Source organism: Neltuma alba, unplaced genomic scaffold, assembly GCF_004799145.2.
Source record: "Neltuma alba isolate B1F8T4 unplaced genomic scaffold, ASM479914v2 tig00012922_pilon, whole genome shotgun sequence".
NCBI classification, from domain to species: Eukaryota; Viridiplantae; Streptophyta; class Magnoliopsida; order Fabales; family Fabaceae; genus Neltuma; species Neltuma alba.
The window spans coordinates 368-25,495 of record NW_021637289.1 but is presented as its reverse complement, the minus strand read 5'-3'; the positions used below and the strand labels follow the sequence as shown (position 1 = coordinate 25,495).

Genomic DNA, 25,128 nt, shown 5'->3' with positions numbered 1-25,128 from the left:
TTAATTGACATTTTATCCCTGCTCTATTTCATTACTACAAACCTCTCGTCCGCGTACTTACTGTTTTTTCAATTTATTTCCCCGGATCATGGACCCCCCCCCCAAAAAAAAAATCTTATCACAAAATAAGTTCTGTTGTGTTAAAATCTGGATCAAGACGCTTATTTATAGAAACGCTAGAATATGGAATAGTTCTTTTGGCAGGGTCAAGATAAGGGCTATTATTGTGGAGGTTTGTTTGGCGGGATGTATGCCCAATTCCCCAGACTGAAATACATACATACATACATGTTATGGGTAAAGTATAAAGGAATGTCGAAAGATTCTGTTTATACTGGGAAGACAACATTCATGGGAGAATACTAAAGAACAAAACCGATACAAAGTATAAACAATGAATGTTCTTGAGTCAATTGTGAGACATTTCTGAACATTTGACTTGTTTGGCACAGAGAAACAACTTCTAAATTCTAATACGCCTTGGAATTTCCGTTTTACAAGCCGGCAATGCACATGGCAGGATCAGCATGCCACATGGGCTGCTTGCTTCTGCTGTCTGGTGCTCCGTTTTTAAGTTATAAATTCGCTTTTGATTTTCAGTTTTTATGCGCAAAGTATCATATTAATTATTTGATTCTCTTTTCTCATAATCTCAAGTGTGTCTGCCGATAAGTGGTGGTTGAAGATTGCAGCTAGTACAATCACTGTGTTCAAAGATTCGCTATATATATTCATATGACAGGAAAAATATAGCTAACATGAATCTTTGATAACTTTTACTTTCTATCTCAAAAAGTGATTCAGAAAGTTAATCTTTCGATTATTTTTGTTGTCAATTCATAGTCACTATCACTCAATGCTCCTAGCTCCAAAGCCACCAACATCCTAGCTGGTAATTATTTAGTGGAAGAACCTGTGATTTGGGATCAGAATGTTCGGAGTTTTACTACTTTATCCCGGCACAAAATTTGAAAATCATTAATCGATTTCTGCCCAAAACAATCTATACTGGCAGAGCTTGAAATATTTCAAAGTTGGGTGCTTTCATATAAAATTTTAACAATTGAGAGAACACCTTTGCAAATTTCTCCTCTTAGAATTCCACTGCTATCCATACTTCCACGAGGAATCTTAATTGATGGAGATGGGAACCTACTTCCTTTATGATCATATGATCTGCTAAGGGTTCATGTGGCACATCATGGCATGCACATCTTGAATCTAATTCCAGATCGTATTTTCGTCTATCACTGGGTTCTACTCTATACGCACACATATAGACGTGTGGTCATGCGCTTTTGCTTAAAATAATGAATTCAGAATTAGGATTACTTCTTATTGCGAATGGACAAAACGGATGACAAAATAATGCCATTCAGATTTTTCGAACAATATTAACAACATCAAATATGAGATCCTCAATCGCTCTTTCAACATCAAGCAAAAGCAAATAATTAAAATGTTCAAAGATTTATGTCCATTTACTTCTCGTAGTTGAGCTGAACTGGCATCGCTGTCACAGTGTGGGGGTTGGAAGTGGCCCACTTGATTAGGTGAAAAGCAAAGGAAGGGCAGAAGAGACTAGTGGTAGCAAGCAAGTGGTGGCAGTAGTGATAGTGGGCATTGGCACTATCTTGCCACTATCTCCATCTCTCCCCTCACTTTATGCAGTGAAGGCGCGTTTTCTCACATAATAAAATTAAAAACTCAATCAATTATTTCTCATTTTCCACATAAAAAAAAATGCCCTAATTCTGTTGTGAATTCCGATTTTCTAGTATTTGCCATCAAGGGAGCTCCTGGGTTTCTAGAGTTTTCTGAGTAAATTTCAGAATTCAGCGAGAACTGTTACGTGCTCTGGGGCAGGAGGGTAATGTCTGAAAGACGGAGATAACATGATTATTAACCCTACAAAACTTGTTAAGGAAGTGAAAAATGCTATATGGAATCATACGAAAACAGAAGGAAACTGAAGGAGACAGATGAACAGAAAAATTAAACTAAATAAACAACCAAGAAGACACAACAAGCTGCATGGCAAGTTAGAGATGCAGCATGCTTGACTTTCTGGGGAACTTCAAAAAAAAAAAAATTCTGGATTCAGACATATGTAAGACAGTTAAAGATACATGACCAATTGACCATCCAGATTAACATCAAGGGGAAAAAACTTCACGAGATGCTTGTTTACAGATGAAGCAAACATGTTTCATTAGCTTGGTCTATCTTTACAAATCTATGGTTGCCTCGTTCTTTTGCAGATAACTACTGATAAGAATTCAGAAGACAAACCAATCAAAAATATATTTAAAAAAGGGAAAACAAATAGTGGTGCACAGGTGCAGATACGAATTGCGGACCATAGAAGCTAAGAGTCTACCAAGTCACCTCCCTTCAGACTTCACCAGCTGTGAGAAAACCCTACTCATTGAAACACCAGACAGGTCATCCGTGGTTGAAGCTTCAAACTGAACAGCAGAAACACTTGCATCCTGGTTGAAATTGTTTATCTGTGGGGAAAGTTCACCAATCATGTTGGTACTGTTTTCTTCAGGATCACCTTGAACAACTGCCTCTTGAAGCTGAAGGGCATACTCTAAATTCCACAAGACATCCCCCATAGAAGGCCGATCCACACCAAAGTCAGCCAAGCATTTTTCTGCAGTTTCTCCAAACTTCCTAAGAGAATCCGGTCTGATCTTCCCTGCGAGCGTAGGATCTATGATTTGTTCCAATTGCCCTTTTTTCTGCCACTTCATTGCCCATTCTGCCAAGTTCACCATTTCTCTGGGAAGTGATGGGTCTATCACGGGTCTTGCACAAAGAACCTCAAACAAAACCACCCCAAATGAATAAACATCTGATTTTTCTGTTAATTGTTGCCTACGGAAATACTCAGGATCAAGGTATCCAAAACTTCCTTTTACAGCTGTGCTCACATGAGTCTGATCAATTTCAGGCCCCGTCTTTGATAGCCCAAAATCAGCAACTTTGGCCATAAGGTTCTCATCAAGCAGGATATTCGCCGACTTCACATCTCGATGTATAACTGCTTTGGCATAGCCAGTGTGAAGGTAATGTAGTCCTCTAGCGGCCCCAATACAGATCTCCAGTCTTTCTTTCCAACTTAAGCTGGGGAGACCTGAACCGTAGAGATGACTCTTGAGAGTCCCCTTTTCCATATATTCATATATCAGGATCATTTCATTTCTTTCATCACAATACCCTATCAGTGACACCAAATGGCGATGACGGAACTGAGATAACATTTCAATTTCAGTTCGGAACTCTGCAAACCCTTGCTGGGACCGAGGATTCCCTCTCTTAACTGCCACCTTAGTGCCATCATTCAGTTCCCCCTTGTACACTTTCCCAAAACCACCTATCCCAATAACCCAGCTCTCATCAAAACTGTTTGTAGCATCCTGAACTGCCACAAATGGGATGCGATACCCTAAGTTGGAAGCAGCACTTAGTGTTGTGCCATTAGAATATTTACTTCCCATGGTATGAGAAGTTCCCTCATTAATGGATAAGGGAACCCATGTCTTTGAAAGGCCTTGTGCCAAACGTTTTCTTCTGCACAATACAAAGAAAAAAACCAAGGCCACTGCGCACAATGTCCCCACTACCACACCCACTACAATGGCTACTTTCTTCTTTGAGCTTGAACCAGTAGCAATCACAGCCGTTCCTACGCTCAGACTGCCCTTAGAATTATTCATTTTCATGATCTCCAGCCCATTCAAAATGGCATTCGGGTAATTACCATTGTCTAAAGAAGCAGGGCCGACACTTACACGAATTTCCTTGCCATCAGGGGACGTAACAAAATCCTTGTAAAGTGGAGCACCCAAAAGATTGTTATTCAAAGTGCTGAGATCCACATTTTTATCCGCCATGTAGGAGTTGACATAGATTTTGAAGTAAAGTTCGTTGAGACTTTTGCTAACTATGTCACAAAAGTGAAATCGAACAAGATACTGAAATCCTGGATCTACATCAAACTGCCAGGACACGTTGAAATTACTACGAGGATCACCGCTCGAGTTCATTTCTGTGGCAGTACCATAGACTGTACGTGGAGCAATATTCTCTGTTGGCCCGCCGTTTACATATTTAACAGCACCCGTATTTGTAACATCGGTAGCAAGGTTAGGAGTGAGAAGAAAATTTTGGTCTGGTACCCAGGTCCGTTGAAGGGTGTCATTTGCAGAGGAGACAGTTGGACCACCCATGTTAACCCTCCAAACTGTCTCCAATGCCAGCGTTACCAACCCAGAGAAACTTTCACTTGGATTTATGGTAGAAGCGTCATCGGCAATGAGTTCATCGGGTACTGAAACAACTTCGATGGCATTCACGAATGCAAAGGAATTGCTGGAAGGAGTAAAGGTGATCACAAGGGTGTCTGAAGTAACGTTCACAGAGTATTCCTTCAGAACAGGATTTTTCTGGGCAGAGAAGTCACTGAGAAGGATATTGTTTTGGGTAGTGACCGCAAAATTTGCAGTACTCATGTTGAAGTTCTGATACTCAAATGGATAGAAATAGAGACGGATCCAATGTCTACCCTTTTGGCCGATCGAGAATGTGTATTTTGAGGGTTCACTGAAGATTCTTGCTGTTTGATAGAGAGGTGAATCCGCAGTGGAAGCGACTGATTTTGAAGAGGTTGTGGCGAGAACGTCGCGTTTAGTAGAAAGGAGATCCTTGTAGAACGCATCCGCCGCGAAATTGCGGCTATCAAATGAAGTATTTGATGCTGCTCCACAATCAATAAGATAATTGTCTTGTGGAACGAAGCTGGCAGAAGAGCATAGCAACGGCAAAACTGAAAAGCCACAGATAAATAAGACAACTTTTCTACGATCCATCATCTTGGCATCTAGGAATTTATGAAAAACCAGTGAGATGGTCTTTTATTTCCCTTCTTTGCCCCTTTGGAGTTTCTACAAGCCTATAGTTCTGGTACAGGTATGAAAGGAGAAAAATAATGAACATCTATTTATCAATCAAAACACGCAGGCATAGAACTGAAAAGGAAGAAGCAAGATGCACCTTTAACACACTTCAGATAAGCAACAGGATCGGAAAGAACCAAATATGAAAGCCCGGCAGCAGAAGATGAATCTGGAACAGGAGCAGCCGTCTGTTAGTTGCAAGAAACTGAATGAAAATACAGAAAGAAGAAGAACAAAAGCACGTTCAACAAGAATCCAGTTAAGCACAGGTTGGGATCAACCATTTGTTGACGTATTCATAGATTCGCTTCTAAAATTAAAAAGGAAAAAAAAAGGGAAATAAAGGAGAGAGATAAAGAGAGCAAACAGAGTCAGAGGAGTGGGAGGAGGATTGGAATACCATACCGAGCTTCAGAGGGGCAAGCTGGTTTCGACCAAAAAACCTTGTATGTCCGATTCTCATATGGGAGAGGTAAAGTAACAGCAACAGCAAATAAAATAACGAATTTAAAAAATAAAAAAGTGAAGAAATAAATAAGGGGGGTAAGTAGGTAAGTCGCTGGAAGGTAGTAGAATTTGAGTGCAGAAAAGATCTATAAATGATACTCAAAGATACAATGGCTTTCAGGCACAGGGCTATTTTTCACCCACTTGCGCTTGTGGGCTCGCTGAGAGTATGATATGAACTGGATAATCAAAATTCGGAAAGGTAAGTTCCTGCCGGGAACGATGCGATGCTTCTTCAGGGAAGTAACCGCGACCAAGTAAGGAAATTATTAATTGCTAGGTGGGCAGATGCGTAATTTTGTCCGGTAAAAATGTTGAAGTTTCTTAAACTCGAGGACCGTTTTTAAACTTAAGCTTTTATTGGGAAAGGTTAGCTTGATCTTTTAGCATGATAAATAAAAAATGAGAAGTTAGACTTGGATACTGTCCTGCTTAATTTATGCCTGGAATAGCCAACGAATAATTCGTTGTGCTCATTATCTCTACAGCTGTTTTAAATCATTCATTTGCCCCAGACTTCGCATTCATAAATCTCTTCAATTATGCCCCCCTACAGAAGATTCTTCAGCTAATTTTTTTAAATAAAAATGGATATATTTGGTCTTCCTTTTAAGAAAATTGTTAAGCGCTATCATGTTACCCCCCCCCCCCCAAAAGAAAAACACCAAACAAAAAACCCTCTCTCACCCTGCAAACTTGAAAAGAAAAAAATCTGAATTGATACGGAACTCGTTCGAGTGAACCAAATAGGTTTTGTTTTGTGAAAGCAAATTGGAGGTGAAAGTGACAGAAAGCAGGAAGGAGAGAAAGGGTTTAGGATCAAAAAACACGAAAACGGAATGCGAGTGGGGGAATGTTAGCGTGTGGCGATGGATTTTTATTATTATTATCATGTGGGACGCCTGCAAGCGTGGCATTCTCTGGTTGGAAAAGCGGCAAGTGCGGACCTAATCCATGAGTTTTTGGCCCACTCAATTTCATATTTAGTGTTTTGCCCGGAGAACATATTTTTCGCAGCGTTACCCAACAAATAAATAATAATTTTCGAGGCGTCATCTTTCATGGCGCTGGGTCAGGAAATTCGAAAGAATTTGCAGCAGCTAGTGGACGCGCGACACGTAAATGCAATATCATATACGGTCATAATCAATACACTGATACAGTTTGTCGGTTTCATTCCGGCGTCGATCTCGCCGTTTTGAGTGAAACTTTTTTTTTTTGGGTAAGCTTATTTTATTAAAAACAATGTTATTTAAGACACGAATACCTAATATGAGATTTGAATCACGAATCATTATATGAAAATCAACATTTTTTATTAGACTTAATATCGGACACTAAAATTTTCATTTCATTTCTAATATCAACTGGCCCACAAAAGTTGAACTAAGGATATCTGCCGTAACTAATGTTTTTTTTTTTTTAAACCAGACCATAACTTATGTATGGCTTTATAAATATAAACAAGTAAATTGAGTATCAAAATATACCTATGTGCAAGTTTCAAATCAAAAGAAAAATATGTATACCTTCTTCTGTTTTTTTTTGGCCCAGGAAAAGTATTTATATTCCATTTAATAAAAATATTCTAATGCGAGCATTCAAATTTAACTAATATGATACTATTATTTATTTGTTCAACAATAATTAAAAAAAAAAGCATCGTAATTTTTTGTCATTCTTGTTATATAAGCATACAGTCTCTCACCGGCACCTAATTATTGAGCGGGGCCTGTGGAGTCGTTAATCGTTATTGACAAATTTAGTCAAATGTGCCATTTATTCGAGAGCAGACGAATCTGACCAAAACAATTCAAAGAAAAAAAAAAAAGATTTATAACTTTCAGGAATTTACGCTTGCCAATAAAATAAGTAATTTTTAATTAATTAGTATATGAGTGAATATTTTTAAAATTCCTTTTTGACGTTATCATTTAATTTTCAATTTTAATTGAAATTATTTTTGAATTAAATACAGATATCATGACACATTTTCATTTTCAACGACGTCTTTAGAATTTAGTCAGTAAGATGAGATATGAGACCTTAAAAATGAGAATGAAAAATCATATATAGGAAAAATAAAATAATGTAGCTTTTCTGTCCTAAATTAACTTAACTTGAGCATTTAAAATTTATATTAAAAAATTAAGCGTTTGCAATTATATTAAAAAGTATATTTAAGACCTTACCCCAAAAAAAGTATATTTGTGAAATAAAATGTATCGCTTAATATTTTGTGAATACAAATTGGTAAGGGTCAATAATGCTTTTTTTTAGACAGTCTTAATTAAGAAGAGCATTAAATATGAACATTTCTTTTAACATAAATCCAAACTTTTTTTAGTTCACCGTATCGTGACCGCCTCTTCTGCACCCATCGACCATGTTAAAGGGGTGTTTGGATAGAAACCAAACCATGATTTCGGAAGTATTTTTACGGTTTACGAAATAAATATGTGGAGGAGTTTGTCTCGTTTTACAAAAAAGTGCTTATGAAATCATGGTTTGGAGGTTGTCAAACACCCCTTAAATGTGAATGCATAAGCATAATTTTCTACTAGGGCCCGTGTTTCTCATAACAGAAAAATATAATTAATAAATGGGCCCCAAAAAAACAAAATTTTAAACCGAAGGAAAAGGACGCGATAAGATGAACACCCCCAGAGAGTTGACTTTGGGGTTCAGATTTAGCAGCTTGCGGTCTACGTGCTCGGCACTTGCAAGCAAAACGATGAATGATGATGCAGAAAATAAGGGTCAAGTACCTTCCCAAGCGATGGCTACCGGTGCAGAAAGAAGACAATCATGAATTTGAATGCATTTCTCGTGCAATTTGATTCGTGGTTTACGTCACAACCTAACGGAATTCAATAATTAACTTTTAAAGAATAAAGTCCTATAAACACCCTCATTTAATAGAAAAACATTGGCCAATTTTCTTCATTGGTTGATCCAGGCACCATATTTCACAACACATATTTTAATCAGCGTCACACAGATAATTGATTAGATTTAGATTTATACAAATGATAGAGGGCGATGAGTTAGTTAATTGGACTAGAATTGTGATGAACGAATTACTAGACCTGATTAATTAAGCATATAAATAGTAACCAACAATGCACTGCCTGCTTCTTTCACTAGGATTGCTTGATAACGGATTGACGATTTTTTTTTTAATACAATGGATTAACGATATATAGCTGTATCTGGGACATGCAAAACGCGCATTGCCATCTAATTCGCCGGTCGCGTGTTTATTGTGCCTTGACGCCTATTCTCACGCTCCTTGGCCAGTCTGGAGTCCCCACCTGTCGCTCGTGTAAGAGCCTCGAGGCAGTTCTAATATGCGGGAACTTATCCGTCACATGCTTCGTGCCAGCTAACAATAAGTCAGATGAGGAGGTCGGTGATTAGTTAGTGCGAATAGCTGTTAATTATTGTCATAATAGTTACTTGATTGTGATTATTATATGTATAAATTTAATTGGAGAAATTATATAATCATGCTATCAAACTAAAGGAAAAACTTGAGATATTAATTATAGTCATCGCAAGATAACAGTGCGTCCCTGGTCTAGTAACTGTCGTTTCCCACTGTATTGCCGCTAGAAACATTTATTGGACGAGAAGGAAAAAAGAACGGTTGGATTCGGACTTGGAGGCTTATCTCTTCCGCACGCCGCTTACGCATGCGGTCCCGTCGCACAACTACACCGCAAACAATGTGGCGTCGTCCCGTTTAAAAGGGGGCGACGATGGATATATATGTGTGTGTGGGTGTGTATATATATAGATGCACTCCTCCTGCGGAAATCAGGCAGAGATTCATGAAGAATTTCGCTTAAGTTGGAATCATGGGTGCTGCAAAATTGCCTTCTCTAACAATTTTGCAAAAGCTTTGCATTTCATTATCTATCACATGATCATCTCCTCAGTTGCCAGATCATAGTGCAATTAAATTATTGCATTTGATTTTTTATCCTACATTAAGACAAGCTAGCCACTACATCAACTTTACGCGGAAACTATTATTAGTCTGTTTTGTTCAAATACTTCAATTTTAGTCTATTTTTAGCTAACTAGTCTGTAACCATTTTATCCTCCCATTTATTTAAAAAAATAATATGCACCAAAAATACGGAGGCTATTTATTAGCCAATTACCCAGGGAGTCAGGGAGATATTTACAAGTTACAACTACCCAACCTATCTGTCCAAAAACAGAATAATAGCTCTTGATCCATAATCAAACTAGTAGTACTCTTTTGTATTTTATAAAACAAAATTTTTATCATGCACTTATTTTATACAGTGCAAAATCACTTAAAATACGATAATCTAAATATCCTATTAACATATTCAAAAGATAGAACGGTGGAGTCCAAGAGCAAAAATGGACTCAATCAATTTTGCTCTGAACATGGGTAGCAGCTGCAGCTTGAATCGTGGCGCTTCAATAGAAGCTTCAGGGGTCGGGCCTTGGGTCCTCGGCCTTCCTCACAAGGAGTGGGCTTCTTACCAGCACCACGGAGAGAAAAGGCTCGCAAAATACAATTCATAAGAGGCAGCCTTTTGATTAAAATCGACACGTGTCGTAATATAAATATACAAATAGATGAATTGCATCCACAGTTAGCTTAGCGCTCACTGCCTTCTTATGCAATATCAGCAGTAAAATTTAAGAGCACCTGGCCATGGACTGGATGGGAACGATAAAGGCCTAGTTGCTGAGGAAGTATTGGGGTGGTTAAAAGTTCTATGGGTTGGGAATTGGGGTGTTATGCCTGGTCAGTGGCGTGATTCAGAAAGTTGGAGAGCTGCGACACAACTACGATTAAATTATGGAGATTAGTAGAGGGGTCAGCAGTCTGGTGGAGTCATTTAGAAGGGTGGGCATAAACATGTATCTGGAACAACTATAATTAATCTCTCTCCCGCGCATATTTATAAGCTGAGCTGCCAACATGTCATACCAGACCGATGAAGAGAAGTTGGCTCCAAACGCACATCACTGTTGGGCATTATATATGGCTTAAAGATCACTGTCGTGTCGGCTAATCATTCGGATGTGCGCATTTGAGCGTATGTTGTTTGTTAAGTGGCCTTTATGGCATGTTAATGTGGCTTAAGGATCACTGTTGGCTAATACTATCTCTCTCTCTTATACTTAATACTACCTCTGATCTTTAATATAAGACCATGTTTGACTTTTATTTTGGTCCTAAATATAAGATCTCAATCCACTTTGTCTCTCATATTTATACATTTTTTTTTTCAAAGTAACCCTTCTAATAATGATAGTTTTAATCAATACACTTGATTAGCAAGGATATTTTAGGAAAGACAACACCTATTTAGGACAAAATAACTAACTCAACTTATTTATTTAATCTCCTCAAATTAGTGAACTGGCTCTTATAATTAGGACCGGAGGTAGTAGAAGAACAATAGTTTGACTTCTGAATATAACATTTCAATCTATTTTATCCCTCTTATTTATCTATTTGTTTAAATATAGTCTCTGTAGTAATTGTACATATTAAAGATTTTATTAAATGATAGTTCTAATTAATACACTTAGCAAAAATATTTTAGAAAAGACAACATATATTTATTATAAATAGCTAATTTAATTAATTTTTTAATATATTCAAATTAATCAACCAGTTCTTATATTAAACATTAAAAGTATCATTACTTTTGTTATGGTTCTGATTCTATAGGTATCCTCCTATGTGAGACAATCCTATTTAAAACATTGTTAGATATTAAATATGAACACCTCTTCTAACAAGAACTCAAATCTTAGTTCAGACTAGCCTCCTCACTAAACTCAACTCCCATTGGTTGTTTTGCAACCTTGAGGAGGCTTTATTCTCGCAAGACAACACACTGTTTGAGGCTAGTACGATTTTTTTTTTTCGCGCAAATTAAATGGCAAAAGGAAGCCCACGAAAGGAACAAGAAGGCCTGATACCAACCAGATTGGATCCCGCCTTATTTAGACCGTATCAAACTCTAACTAAGGATTCGGTAAACTTTTATTATCTATATTTACTACCCAACAATATCTCAATATTTGTTTAAAGAATACTTATATTTAGCAACAAAAAATTCTTTTTACTCCGAAGCACAGTTTTAGTAATGGATTTTTGTTTGGAAAAAATAAAACAGCCTAAAAGGTCCAGATATAAGTCAAATTGAGACATTGTTACCCATGCCTAGCCGAAAAAATTATTGATACGTTTTCTTACAAATTCTTCGGCATCTGTTCGTGATAGTCCAATTTTGACAAATCTATCAATCCATTTCTTGGGTTAGGACTTCTATATAAATCTCTCAATATTTCATTCTGGGGCTTCGATGTCATTACTGATAAACGCACACATGCACCCAATAGCATGCCAAGGGTAGAGCTCAGCTTAGTCTAGTCACACCATTTTGTAAAATAAATAAATCATCGAAATTCAATTTATATATTTTAAGACTAGGGGCTTCGAACTCCTTGTGACTGACTTTGCTCGTGTTCGTCGGGATATGGATCCCCTGTCGTAACTTTTATGCAGTGGCTGGGAAATTTATTAATCATGACCGCAAATTCTTTCATCTAGTTGGGAATAGAGTGGGGTATAATTTGCTTTGCTGAGAAGGATGTGGCGAAATCACCCATGCAAAACAATATGCGACGAGAATGTATGCTCATATACTCATTGAGTTATAAGAAAAACTTCAAAATTATTTATATTTATTATATCAAGTTTTTTTTATTATATATCACCATGTGTGCGCACTATTTGATTATTTTTCCACAACAATTATATTCATAATTCAATCTCTAATGTTGGCTTTTCTCAGCACGACCAAATTACAAATTATTATTCCGATCTTAAATATAAGACTCTAAGACTCTTAAGACTTGAAGATAATGTATTTATAGACCCAATTACTTCATTTATTACTTAATTTAGTTTATTTTTATTCATTTGCCCATTTTTATATTATCAATAAAAATGGATTTTTGTAGTTATAAAAAACAGCATTCTATGGCAGCAATAAGAAACCAAGATTAGGTATGAAATTCACACTCCTTAGGATTTAATTCAATTAGGAATTTAGTATATAAAATTTTTTCCTGGTCGTACCAATAAAGTCATGAAATTTCAATTTATTTATCTTTTATTTTACATCTAATGGATTTACCTGAACCGATACATGATTTTCTTTTAATCTTTCTGGGATCAAGTCTTGTATTAGGAAGTCTAGGAGTAGTATTATTTACCAACTCTTAGAGTCTTATATTTAGGATTGGAAAAGTACAAAATTGCAATTTCTTTTTTATCTGGACATGGCAAAAGGCATCAAAGAAGATGGAGGTAACACTGGAGAAGGGGTTTGGATTCAGAATCAGAAGACAGAAGGGGTTGATTCGACATTAATGTTCTTCATGGCAGGAAGTTCTTCATTGCGGCGACGATCAATGTTCAAATGTTATCAGACTTGAAACCAAAGCCATTGCGGATGGATGAAGCAAGTGAAGATAGGGAGAGGTGGGTCAGATTTAGATCGCTTATGGGGAACATGACGGAGAAGAAGGTCGGATTGGAGGCTATCGTCTGAAGTGAAAACCGAAAAGCATTAAAATCCTGTGCTTGATGGCTTGGAAATAAAAAGGGAAAATGGCATTAAGGTCCCACACAAGCATAAATACAGCAAAAAGGTCCCCTGAAATCTCTTAATGTTTCTAAAGTCCCAAAGGGACTTGTGTGCAATTTTCAGAATCCTCAAATGACACTTTTGCCCTGACTATCCTCTTGCCCTAACTATCAGAAACAAAGACGAGTGAGGAGTTTCCCACACAATATGGTTGAGAGAGAAGACGTTAGGAAAGAGGGAAGGAGCCATTGATGATGAAGTATCTTCTCCATTACCATTAGTGAACTCCAAAGAGCTTCCGTGTGAATCTCCACAAATCTTCAGCTGTGAAACTTTCTTTCCTCTTCTCTCCTACCTTTCTTGACAGATTGTGCATTTGTTTGGGAATGGGAAATCAGAAAATCATTTTTGCCTTTGGTACTGCAAAGCTTTTGTTTTTGGTCTAGAATTCACAAGTTAATCGATGGAGAAGCTATGTTTTTGGTTGGTGTGTGTTGGTAATTTAAGTTGGGTGTGTAGGATGATCATGGGTGCTCTGTTTTTGGGTTGCTTGTGGGTGGTTTTGCTCTGTTCTGAAGTTAGTTTAGTGGCAAAGGAAGAAGAAGATGAAGGTTAGTGTGGGTAGAAACCCTTAGCATGAAATGGGATATTATGTTGTCAATCAGGCCATGATAGTTGTCAATGTGTGCCGCGACACTTGTCAATATAGCTCCTTAACTTGTCAATGACAGTTGCGTGATTCTTGATGCAGGTTTAAATTACTGATGGCGAGTATATCTGTAAAGCATCTAGTTTGCTTTGTTCACATAGGGGGAAATTTTATAAATGATGGAGAAGATGATATGAGATATGTGAGAGGTAGTGTGATAACAATAAATGTAAAGGAGGGCACAAGTTATGAAGAATTGAAGGAGATAATATCATCAATTGCTGGAAAAGAAAGCAACTCGTTTCTTTTGAAATTCTCAATTGTGTTTGATAAAAAAAACTTTTGTGGAGTTGGTAGATGATGATGATGGGATAGAACATTTGATAAAGTTCAATGAAAAAAGTGGTCATCTGTATGTAAAAGAGAATGGAAATAAGGACCACATAGAAGCAACAAGAGGTAATACACTGGAGGAATAAGATGTGTAAGTTTAGTTTAACAAAACTGTTATTGTCATTTCTTGGTATGTTAGTTGTTACTGTCTTACTACCAACTTGTCAATGTATACACCCTGACTTGTCATTTCCTGCAGGATTGATCAATCATTTGGAGGTGTCAATGAATTGTCTATATCTCCACCTACCTTATCTGATTTGATTGAAGAGCTACCATCAATTCCTTGTGCTGTTGAAATGATCCCAACACCTACACCACAAATAAATTGTTTATATCTCCACCTATCTTATCTGATGTTACTTGTTACTGGATGTTGTGTTACTTGTCACTGGATGCTCTGTTAGTTGTTAGTGGATACTGTGTTACTTGTCACTGGATGCTCTGTTAGTTGTTAGTGGACACTGTGTTACTTGTCACTGGATGCTTTGTTAGTTGTTAGTGGATGTTGTGTTAATTGTCACTGGATGCTTTGTCCCTTGTCACTGGATGCTATGTTAATTGTCATTAGATACTGTGTTATTAGTGAAGCCTTTTGATTATGTGTTTTTTTGCAGATGAACTGTTTCTATACGATGTTACGTGCTGTTAAGCCAGAATTATTTGCCAATGAGGACAAAATTGACAACGAAGTGAAATGGGCTAAAGTTTACGTACAGAATGATACGTGAGTGTAATTGTTTTGTTTGATTGTGTTACGTTGTTTTTGTTCACAATAACAATTGCATGGTGCTAACATATTCAATTTTCTTGGCAGCGATTCATGTGGAGTTCATGTTCTCTCTTGGCTACAAGTGTGGGATGGCACTGTTCTTGATGATGCAAGATATATAATGCCACGATACTCCAATGGTGAACTACAAGAGTTGAAGTTTAACTGTTTGTGGTGGTTGGTTACCCATCCAAATAATGAACATGGGGGTGAAGTGATGTCGATGTTATCTGACTACAACAAGAGCAAGAAGAGGAGATAGAGTAGTCTATTAATTTTTTGTTTTGTTAGCCCATAATATGTGTTGTAAGATGATTAGCAAATAGGTCATTTTGTAACAAACTGATCAAATTATGTTTATAATATTATTACCTTTGTCATCACATGTTGTAATACTAATTTCTTAGGGTTTTATTACATTTTTAATTACATTTCTATTTTATATGTGCAGAGATATTAAGAGATAGTGTTTTATAAAATATTCTAATTTAATGACAAGTGATATAAGAATTTCATAACAAATGAATGTGTGGATATTAACAATTGATATTCAAAATTTTTACAACTAAAGGTGTCCATATAAATAATGTTCCAGTGCTCCATTGATAAGTCATACTACGACCATTGATAAAGGATAGTGTTCTCATTAACAAGTCACAATACTTCATTGACAAGTCATAGTGCAACCATTGACAGGGGATAGTGTTCTCACTAACAAGTTACAGTGCTCAATTGACAAGTCATAGTGCGACCATCGACAAAGAAGTGTTCTCACTAACAAGTCACAGTGCTCTATTGACAAGTCATAGTGCGACCATTGACAAGGGATAGTGTTCTCACTAACAAGTCACAATACTCTATTGACAAGTCATAGTGCCACCATTGAGAAGGGACAATGTTCTCATTAACAAGACACAAAGTTCTATTGACAAGTCAGTGTGCTACTATTGACAAGTTACAATGCTACCATTGACAGGGGACAGGAAGAGGTAAGTTTTTGACACTTCATTAATAATGATTATATATGACAATATAACTAAAATATGATATGACAGAGTGATTGAAAATATCATTTGATGGTAAAAAAAGTTATGTTACTTGAATTCATATTATTGACAATTTACATCAGCAAATTTATTGACAAGTCATAGTGTAATGATTGACAAGTCATAACAGGTCTAATGACAACGCAGGGTGCAGGTAATGACAACTGAACTGACAGCAGAATCTAACATGCCAATTCATAGTGAACTTTCATTTACACCTTCATGTATATGAAACTATACCTATTTCACAACCCATCCAAAAAAAAAACATAGGGGTTGCATGTAATTACAAAATTAATCAGTGGTGTGTATCTATTTACAAAAAAATTCCTTCACACCCATTTACAAAATATTCTCTTCACATCCATGTACAAAAAATAGCTGACTTCAATATGTTCTCAGCTGGGATTTGGGTTCTTGCATGTCTTGTATAGTGTTTTTCGGAGAGCAGTGGCATTTGGAAATATTTGTCCTTCTTCAATAATCAAATCCTTCCACTTTGTGGAATTTATTTGTGGTGTAGGTGTTGGGATCATTTCAACAGCATAAGGAATTGATGATGGCTCTCCAATCATATCAAATAAGGTAGGTGAAGACATAAACAATTCATTAACACCTCCAAATGATTGATCAATCCTGCAGGAAATTACAAGTCATGGTGCATGCATTGACAAGTTAGTAGTAAGACAGTAACAACTGACATACCAAGAAATGACAATAACAGTTTTGTTAAACTAAACTTACACATCTTGTTCCTCCAGTGTATTATCCCTTGTTGTTTCTATGTGTTCCTTATTTCCATTCTCTTCTACATACACATGACCACTTTCTTCATTGAACTTTATCAAATGTTCTACCCCATCATCATCATCTATCAACTCCATAAAAGTTTTTTTATCAAACACAACTGAGAATTTCAAAAGAAATGAGTTGCTTTCTTTTCCAGCAATTGATGATATTATCTCCTCAATTCTTCATAACTTATGCCCTCCTTTATATTTGTTGTTCTCACACTACCTCCCACGTATCTCATATCATCTTCTCCATCATTTATAAACTTCCCCATATGTAAACAAAGCAAAATAGATGCTTTACAGATGTACCCGCCATCAGTAATTTAAACCTGCATCAAGAATCACACAACTGTCATTGACAAGTCAAGGAGCTATATTGACAAGTGTCGCGGCACACATTGACAACTATCGTGGCCTGATTGACAACACAATATCCCATTTCGTGCTAAGGGTTTCTACCCATACTAACCTTCATCTTCTTCTTCCTTTGCCACTAAACTAACGTCAGAACAGAGCAAAACCACCCACAAGCAACCCAAAAACAGAGCACCCGTGATCATCCTACACACCCAACTTAAATCACCAACACACACAAACAAAAAACACAGCTTCTCCATTATTAACTTGTGAATCCTAGACCAAAAACAAAAGCTTTACAGTACCAAAGGCAAAAACGATTTTCTGATTTCCCATTCTCAAACAAATGCACAATCTGTCAAGAAAGGTAGGAGAGGAGAGGAAAGAAAGTTCCACACCTGAAGATTTATGAAGATTCACATGGAAGCTCTTTGGAGTTCACTAATGGTAATGGAGAAGATACTTCATGATTAATGGCTCCTTCCCTCTTTCTTAACATCTTCTCTCTCAACTATATTGCATGGAAAACTCCTCACCCGTCTTTGTTTCTGATAGTTAGGGCAAGAGTGTCATTTGATGATTCTGAAAATTGTATACAAGTCCCTTTGGGGCTTCAGAAACATTACGAGATTTTAGGGGACCTTTTTGCTATATTTATGCTTGTGTGACACTTTAATGCCATTTTCCCAAATAAAAAGTTATACACCACTCTCATCTTAACCATCAGATAGATCTTACGGATATGATTAATCTCCTTGTCAGCCCCAGCATAGAAATCACGGCAGGGGATCTGAATCCTAGTGGTGCATTTTACGCTGGTCGTTCCAGAAGCATTTTCCCGGTGCTCCCTCGGAGCCTTGAGCTCTTGCCTTGTTGTGTGGATTTTTAGGGCACTCATTGCCCGTTTCGCTCTCTTGACTCAGACGCTACTCTTTTAGACTTCGCTTACTTCTTTCTTCATCGCCGATCCGCTCTTCAGGCACGTTCTCCCTCACACTCTCCTCCCTTTTCGCCTCCGCACTCCTTTGATTCGATGCTTTATGGCATCCTTGGGCGTCATTTTCTTTCAAATATTTTTTACCCAATACTGAGATGTATTAGGATTGCGATTAGGGTTTTGGGGAAGTATTTTATGTGGTTCTGTATTAGATGTGAATTTTTAGTTAGAAGAGCAGCCTTGCACTTATATTATTGGGCTGCTTATAGGCTTATCTATCGCGGTGAAGTTCTCATGACTAAAATTTTAAGTAACTTGTTAATACTATTCTAATGACTCAAGCGAAACTTTACGTAAAAAATGGTGCTATGACTGTGTGAATTATTTATTTAGTTTGTTTTAATTATGAAAGAACCAAGAAACATGGAATTGGATCATTGGCTAAGAATAATTTTGATTTCGCACCTCTCTCATAAAGAACTCATTCGATCTGAATTGGATCATCTGGATCATTGGCGTTAAATTGATGTTCGAGCATACTTGTTATGTGATTTCTTTATGTAATTCCTGTGCCTTGCTTCATCAGTATTATCGACTACGTGTTCTCATCGCGATAATTTTTCGTCAATGATAACACGTCGGAATGAATGAGTTCAACTTGCTAATCATCAATATACAAGATAAATGTAAAATCTACAGCAAGAATAGATTATGTAGTGTATTCGTCGTACTTTATCTTTTGTGGAGGGAAAAAGTGTCTGGTTAATTCAAATGTTGTGCTTTGAGTTTGTAAATGCTCAAGGCAAGAAAAATACATGTTGACCAGCCAAGTCAAACTGCAAATTTTGCCTGAAGCGTATTATCCTTAATATGTTCTATAACCTTGTATGTTTTTATACTAATTATGGAGCCAAGTGGTTCAGCTTTGCATGGTGACATCTTTTTGGTTTGGAGGGATTAAATATTTAAATGGCATATTCTGTAGAGCTCCTAAGGTTCTGTAGTTTAAAAAGCGGATAAGATTCTTATTTTGGGAATTATTGCGTTTTGCTTTTACACTTCTCTTCATCTCTGCTCTGCTTTCTGCTTTTAAGGCCCATTATTATGTAGAAACTGGGTCCTTTCTGTTATATAATGTGATGTCTACTGTCTAGTACGTTCTCTTATGATGACACTATTCTTTGCAGGTTGTTGAGTTCAGAGAAAAAGCTCTGTACATAGTGCACTGACTCTAAAGACAAGCAGGATCTTTTTCCGCAAAGGGATGACTTTTTGCATGACCTTTTGAAATTCATGCAATGTCGGGTTTACTTAATGTATTTCTTCGTCTTTCGAACTTTTGTTTTTGTTTTTGTTTTTCCTTCAAAAATGGTTAGCAATCACTGGAATGGTTTTCACTCTTTTGTATTTCATGCTACCAAATTGTTGAACTGTCTGTCATCACAAATAGTTTGCTTGTGTTGGTAGATATATGTTGTTTGAATTTTGAAATATTTTCATTGAAAGCTAATCTCTTGTTAGATTGAAGTAGCTAGCTCATATTGGGCCATGTACCTCACCACTACTTTTGCCATCACAATTTTAATATGACATTCAATTTAGGCTCCCGGACATTATTTGTGAACTAGATATTGTGTTGAAGCATTATGGCATGATGCATTAAAATTCTTTTAAAATAAGTAATGCAATGTGTCTTCTGGATATCTCATGTTGCTTTGGGCTCCAGATTTATGGAAATAATGATTGTTACTTGTTAGTAGTTTTTTCTTAAACAGAGTTTAGAGTAAGATATTGATGTGGAACTAACCAAAATAAAGTAGAATCGATATAGAATTGAGCTTATCTGAAATTAGGGAAATAGGAAGGTTTTCCAGAACGAATGGGGGAATTCATGAGTGCTTTATATTCATCATCGACGCTTTTCATTTGGAGGTCCAATTATTCTTCCTTTTTTAGGATGTTTCTTTCCATGATTTCAAAGGCCATGATTCAGGAAACTCTGTATCTAAAAGTAATTAACTCCTTTGTTGGAGATTTTGTTCTTTATAGATACTGTGTTCATCCACATAATGAGCAAAATCTCATTGTAACTTTTGTGTTGTCTTGAATGTTGTAAATTTGCTCCTAGCTGCTTTTACTTTGGTCATATCTTGACTATCAATTTAAATTATAATATTAATATCCTTGCAGTCTTCTCTGAACGGATCTGCTTCAAATCTTCCCGATAGTGCTGGGAGGTCATTTGCCACGTCATTCTCTGGCCAGTCTGGTGCTGCCTCCCCAGTTTTCCATCATAGTGGTGAGCAGATCTTGCTCAAGTTTATCAGTTCCATCCCCCTATCTAGTTGTAAAATTGGTAGGTTCTTGCCGCAGGGGCTATCCAGGGATTGCACAACATCCACAGCAGCTTTAATGTTCCCAACATGCCAGGTGCCCTTGCATCAAGAAATTCAACAATAAATAGCATTCCGTCTGGAGGGGTTCAACAGCCTACTGGAAGTCTTTCTAGTGGAAGATTTGCATCAAATAATCTTCCTGTTGCTTTGTCTCAGGTATTTGTGCATATGTTTATGCTTGGTTTTATTTTGAGAGTATTTCATTGACTGATTTTTTGAGCATATATTTTCCTCTTTGTAATTATTTGTTCTCAGTTGCATTATTTATTTATTTATTTATTCTTTCAATCATTTGCAGCTAACTCATGGAAGCTCTCATGGACATTCAGGAGTAACAAACAGAGGAGGTATAAGTGTTGTAGGAAACCCTGGATTTAGCAGTAGCACAAATGGAGTTGGCGGTTCTATTCCTGGGATTCTTCCAACATCTGCTGCAATTGGTAACAGAAACGCTGTTCCAGGATTGGGAGTATCCCCAATTTTGGGAAATGTAGGTTCTCGAATTACTAGTTCTATGGGGAACATCGTTGGTGGAGGGAACATTGGGAGGAGCATTAGCTCTGCTGGAGGATTATCTGTGCCTGGTCTTGCATCTCGTCTAAATTTAAGTGCAAACAGTGGATCTGGTGGTTTAAGTGTCCAAGGACAGAATCGGTTGCTGAGTGGTATGCTTCCACAGGGTATGCATTTGTTACCTTAATTGTTTATGTTCATTTCCTCCTAAAATGTCCTGTGGCAATCGGCTTTAAACCCTTTTCATGTGGGCCATTAATTTATTACTGAATGATAATTAGTTTCTGTAATTAAGAATTAGTCACTTGGAAATTTATTTAAATGTTTTCTTGAGTCACCAGCCTTGGTCATTGGACATAATTTTGTTCTCTCTCTGACGGCCCTTTTTGTGTTTCATTTCATTTCTGTCACGGGTCTGAGGTTTTTATTCATAGCATAGGCAATCATATATCCTTGATGCATGCTGCTTGTCTTCGTCTATCTACTATTAGAAGGGATGTGTGGATGCTGAATTGTCTTGTATTAGGTTTCATTTATCCCCAAATCTCCCCTTATAGAGATAGCATATCCATATTCCAGTCTCATAGTTCTACGGAACTCAAAACAATTTCTCGTGATGTCTTGATGTTATATCTTGCTATGGTGGTAAATGTGTTTAAAGTATCTTTGCTGAGTGAGTATTTGTTAGTAGGTAATCTGTAATTACCTGTGTAAATACTTTCCGAGCCTTGAGGCCTACTTTAACCCTTGAACCTAAAATCTAACCTGCCTAAACTTTTCTATTATAAAAAAGAAGTGCTTAAAGTACCAGTTTTAAAACTGCTTGTTGCATTAGTATATATGCATGACGTGATTAAATTTTGTGTTTACTGTATGCTGAGGACTTCTCATATGTTGAATTGATTTTATTTAGATAAGATATATGCTACTTTCTGGTGACACAAACAGTGGCTTCTTTGTGCAGGATCACCTCAAGTTATTTCAGTGCTAGGAAATTCTTATCCTGGTGCTGGAGGACCCCTTGCTCAAAGCCATGTTCAAGCAGTAAATAATTTAAACTCAATGGGGATGTTAAATGATATGAATTCGAATGACAACTCCCCTTTTGACATCAATGACTTCCCTCAATTGACAAGTCGACCCAATTCTGCTGGAGGGCCCCAAGGACAGCTGGGTATGAGAATGAAGATGTTCTTCTGCTTGTTATACTCATTCACTTCCTCCTGCAATAATCCTATAGCCAAAAATTTCAGGTTCCTTGCGAAAACAGGGTCTTGGGGTTAGTCCCATTGTCCAACAAAACCAAGAGTTTAGCATTCAAAATGAAGATTTCCCAGCTTTACCAGGATTTAAAGGTACAATATTTGGTTTAGATGCGTGATCTATTTGGTTGCATTTGTTGTTACTGTCAGGAGTTTTCTGGAACCTCTGTGCACACTTGCAGTGAGTGGAGATTGCTCATTTGCGTCAGCATTTGTTTTTGATTATATGTGTCCAGGTGGCAATGCAGATTATGCTATGGATATGCACCAGAAAGAACAACATGAGAATGCTGTGTCCATGATGCAATCTCAGCATTTTCCTGTGAGTTGACTTCTGATTGATATATATATATATATATATATATATTAAGGAATTGTGTTTACAGTTACATATCCTGGTTTTAGGATCTTAAATCAAGAACCTTTCTTTATTTTAACTGCTCTTAATATGCAGATGGGAAGGTCTTCTGGCTTCAGTTTAGGGGGTACATATTCAGCACACCGATCACAGCAACAACAGCATGGTCCATCTGTCAGTAGTGTTGGTGTCCCCTTTTCATCTGCAAACAATCAGGAACTTCTCCATCTTCATGGGTCAGATATGTTTCCTGCATCACATTCAACCTATAGTTCCCAGGTCTGCTAGTTTTTCTGCTGATTGGTTTTGTTGTTAATGTAACTGATGGCTTTTTTTATTTATTTTAAGGTGCTCTTTCTGTTCAAGTATAGCTTGTTTTTGGGTGTGAGGTGTTTAAGCTAATATGTTTACCATATGTCTGTACTAAAGCATTGAAGCACATGTTATTTTAATTTTTTCAATCATTTGTAGACCAGTGGACCTTCTGGCATGGGTTAAGGCCTCTAAATTCTCCAAATACTGTTTCTGGTATGGGATCATATGACCAGCTTATCCAGCAATACCAACAGCACCAGAACCAGTCCAGTCACAGTTTCGTCTTCAACAAATGTCAGCTGCAAATCAATCTTTCAGGGATCAAGGCATGAAATCCATGCAAACATCCCAATCAACACCGGATCCATTTGGTTTGCTTGGCTTGTTGAGTGTGATCAGGATGAGTGATCCTGATTTGACATCTCTTGCACTTGGAATTGATCTTACAACACTTGGATTAAATTTAAATTCATCAGAAAATCTCCACAAGACTTTCGGATCTCCATGGTCTGATGAGCCGGCTCAGGGAGATCCAGAGTTTACAGTGCCACAATGTTATTATGCTAAACAGCCACCTGCCCTGCACGTGAGATGCTCTTTATGATGTCTTATTAAGTTTTTGGTTCCTTCTCTTCTTCCTTTCTTTTAGCCTTAGACTATGTTTTTCTGGATCATGCAGCAAGGCTATTTTTCAAAGTTTACAGCGGAAACATTGTTTTACATATTTTACAGGTGCCTTTCAAAAGTCAAATCTTGTCTGCCTTGAACTTGTGGGACATTATAAATTGGTCCTAATTATTGTCATTCTTGCAGCATGCCCAAAGACGAAGCTCAATTATACGCCGCAAATGAGCTGTATGCAGATTTTCACCTGCGCATTTTTTTGCCATATATTTTGGACTATTTCTGATTTTCTTTTTCCTTGTATCTAGTTATTACTAACTGGTTCAGTTTTTTGTTCACAGTTACAATAGAGGATGGTTCTATCACAAAGAACATCACCTATGGTTTTTAAGAGTTCCCAACATGGAGCCACTTGTTAAAACAAACACGTATGAGAGGGGATCTTATCACTGCTTTGATCCGAACACATTTGAAATAATTCGTAAGGTTAGATTTTGTAAATATGTACTGTATCCATCAAAACACCCGCCATTTTTTGTGTGGAAGGTTTCATACGTTTGGATTTGTTATGTTTTAGGTTACTAACTGTGCATCGTTATTGCAGGATAATTTGTCGTTCAATATGAGTTGTTGGAAAAACCCACCTCTGCCTCAGCATTGAGGTGAAAGGGAAATTTGTGATGTAAAGTTTCAATTTATGGATTTGATTCGTTAGAATGTTTTAAGTCATTTTGCAGAATCAGTGTCCCCTCAGTCTGGCATTTCAGATGCCATCTTATCGCATAGGACGACCTGGTGAGTTTGCTTCGGCTGTCTTTCCTCTTCTCGTGGGCTATCCTATGATGGGCCAATCAATTCTTTTTTTAAACGCAAGTTGAAGCTTGCTTCTGCAAAGCTAAGTTTTCTAATCTTTAAAAACGGGAAAACTGTTTTTTAATTCAAGATCATTTTTCACAACTGATACAAAACGCACTAATATAGAACGACCGGTTAGATTATGCGTAAAAAAAAATCTTGGGTTTCTCAGGGAATGGCTTAATCATCATTGACATCAGATGATATAAAAGGGAGATAATTGCACCTCGCCTGTTGATGAATGATTCCATTGCGACTGAAAACTTGTAAAGAATTAACACATGTAATAGTTGATCGAGCAATGACAGTTATGATGTTTGCAGTGCTGTATTGGGATGCAGTAGTGGAGACGGCCACGGGCAGGGTATTTTACCTTGGAGATGCGTCCTTGTAAATCGCCTGGCAAAACTTCCATGGGAATTTTCTCACCGTCACTTTTGAACAGTTGCGCTAAGCTGCTGGGGGTGACTTGTTAATTTTGCAGCGAAAGTCCATTGCCTGTAACGTTTTACGTTTGGCACTTCTAACTAGTCTAAATCTCCACCATAAGAATAAGGAGACAGTTACAATTCGGGTTCTTGGTAAGATGCATAGCAAGCACTTTGACGGACGGCCTATCGGTTCAAAATACAATATTAACAAGTTATCGCGAGCAAACTAGTTAACAGTTAACAATATTACAATATTTCTTTTATTTAATGTAAGGAAAATCAAAGCAACACGACCCT

General features: G+C 37.1%; 1 protein-coding gene, 1 long non-coding RNA gene, 1 other non-coding gene and 1 pseudogene across 3 annotated transcripts; 2 read left to right on the top strand and 2 right to left on the bottom strand.

The window, feature by feature from the left end:
* Positions 1-2,082: 2,082 nt before the first annotated feature.
* On the bottom strand, positions 2,083-5,481 carry LOC114732664 (receptor-like protein kinase HERK 1). The gene is made up of 3 exons (XM_028919997.1): positions 5,370-5,481; positions 5,062-5,133; positions 2,083-4,968 (listed from the first exon to the last, which is right to left on the bottom strand). Exon 3 carries the CDS (start codon positions 4,878-4,880, stop codon positions 2,385-2,387), a length of 2,496 nt encoding a protein of 831 aa, XP_028775830.1. The 5' UTR covers positions 4,881-4,968; positions 5,062-5,133; positions 5,370-5,481; the 3' UTR covers positions 2,083-2,384.
* On the top strand, positions 4,545-6,039 carry LOC114732665 (uncharacterized). The gene is made up of 3 exons (XR_003739011.1): positions 4,545-4,626; positions 5,325-5,334; positions 6,028-6,039. It is a non-coding gene; the product is annotated as an uncharacterized LOC114732665 (long non-coding RNA).
* An 11,939-nt stretch (positions 6,040-17,978) lies between these two features.
* LOC114732677 (probable NOT transcription complex subunit VIP2) lies at positions 17,979-24,149 on the top strand (annotated as a pseudogene).
* On the bottom strand, positions 20,296-20,376 carry LOC114732687 (small nucleolar RNA snoR35). The gene has a single exon (XR_003739013.1). It is a non-coding gene; the product is annotated as a small nucleolar RNA snoR35 (small nucleolar RNA).
* Positions 24,150-25,128: the final 979 nt, after the last annotated feature.

What these genes read in the sequence shown, in the direction of transcription:
- LOC114732664 (XM_028919997.1), bottom strand. Translation starts at nt 4,880, where the DNA reads ATGATGGATCGTAGAAAAGTTGTCTTATTTATCTGTGGCTTTTCAGTT.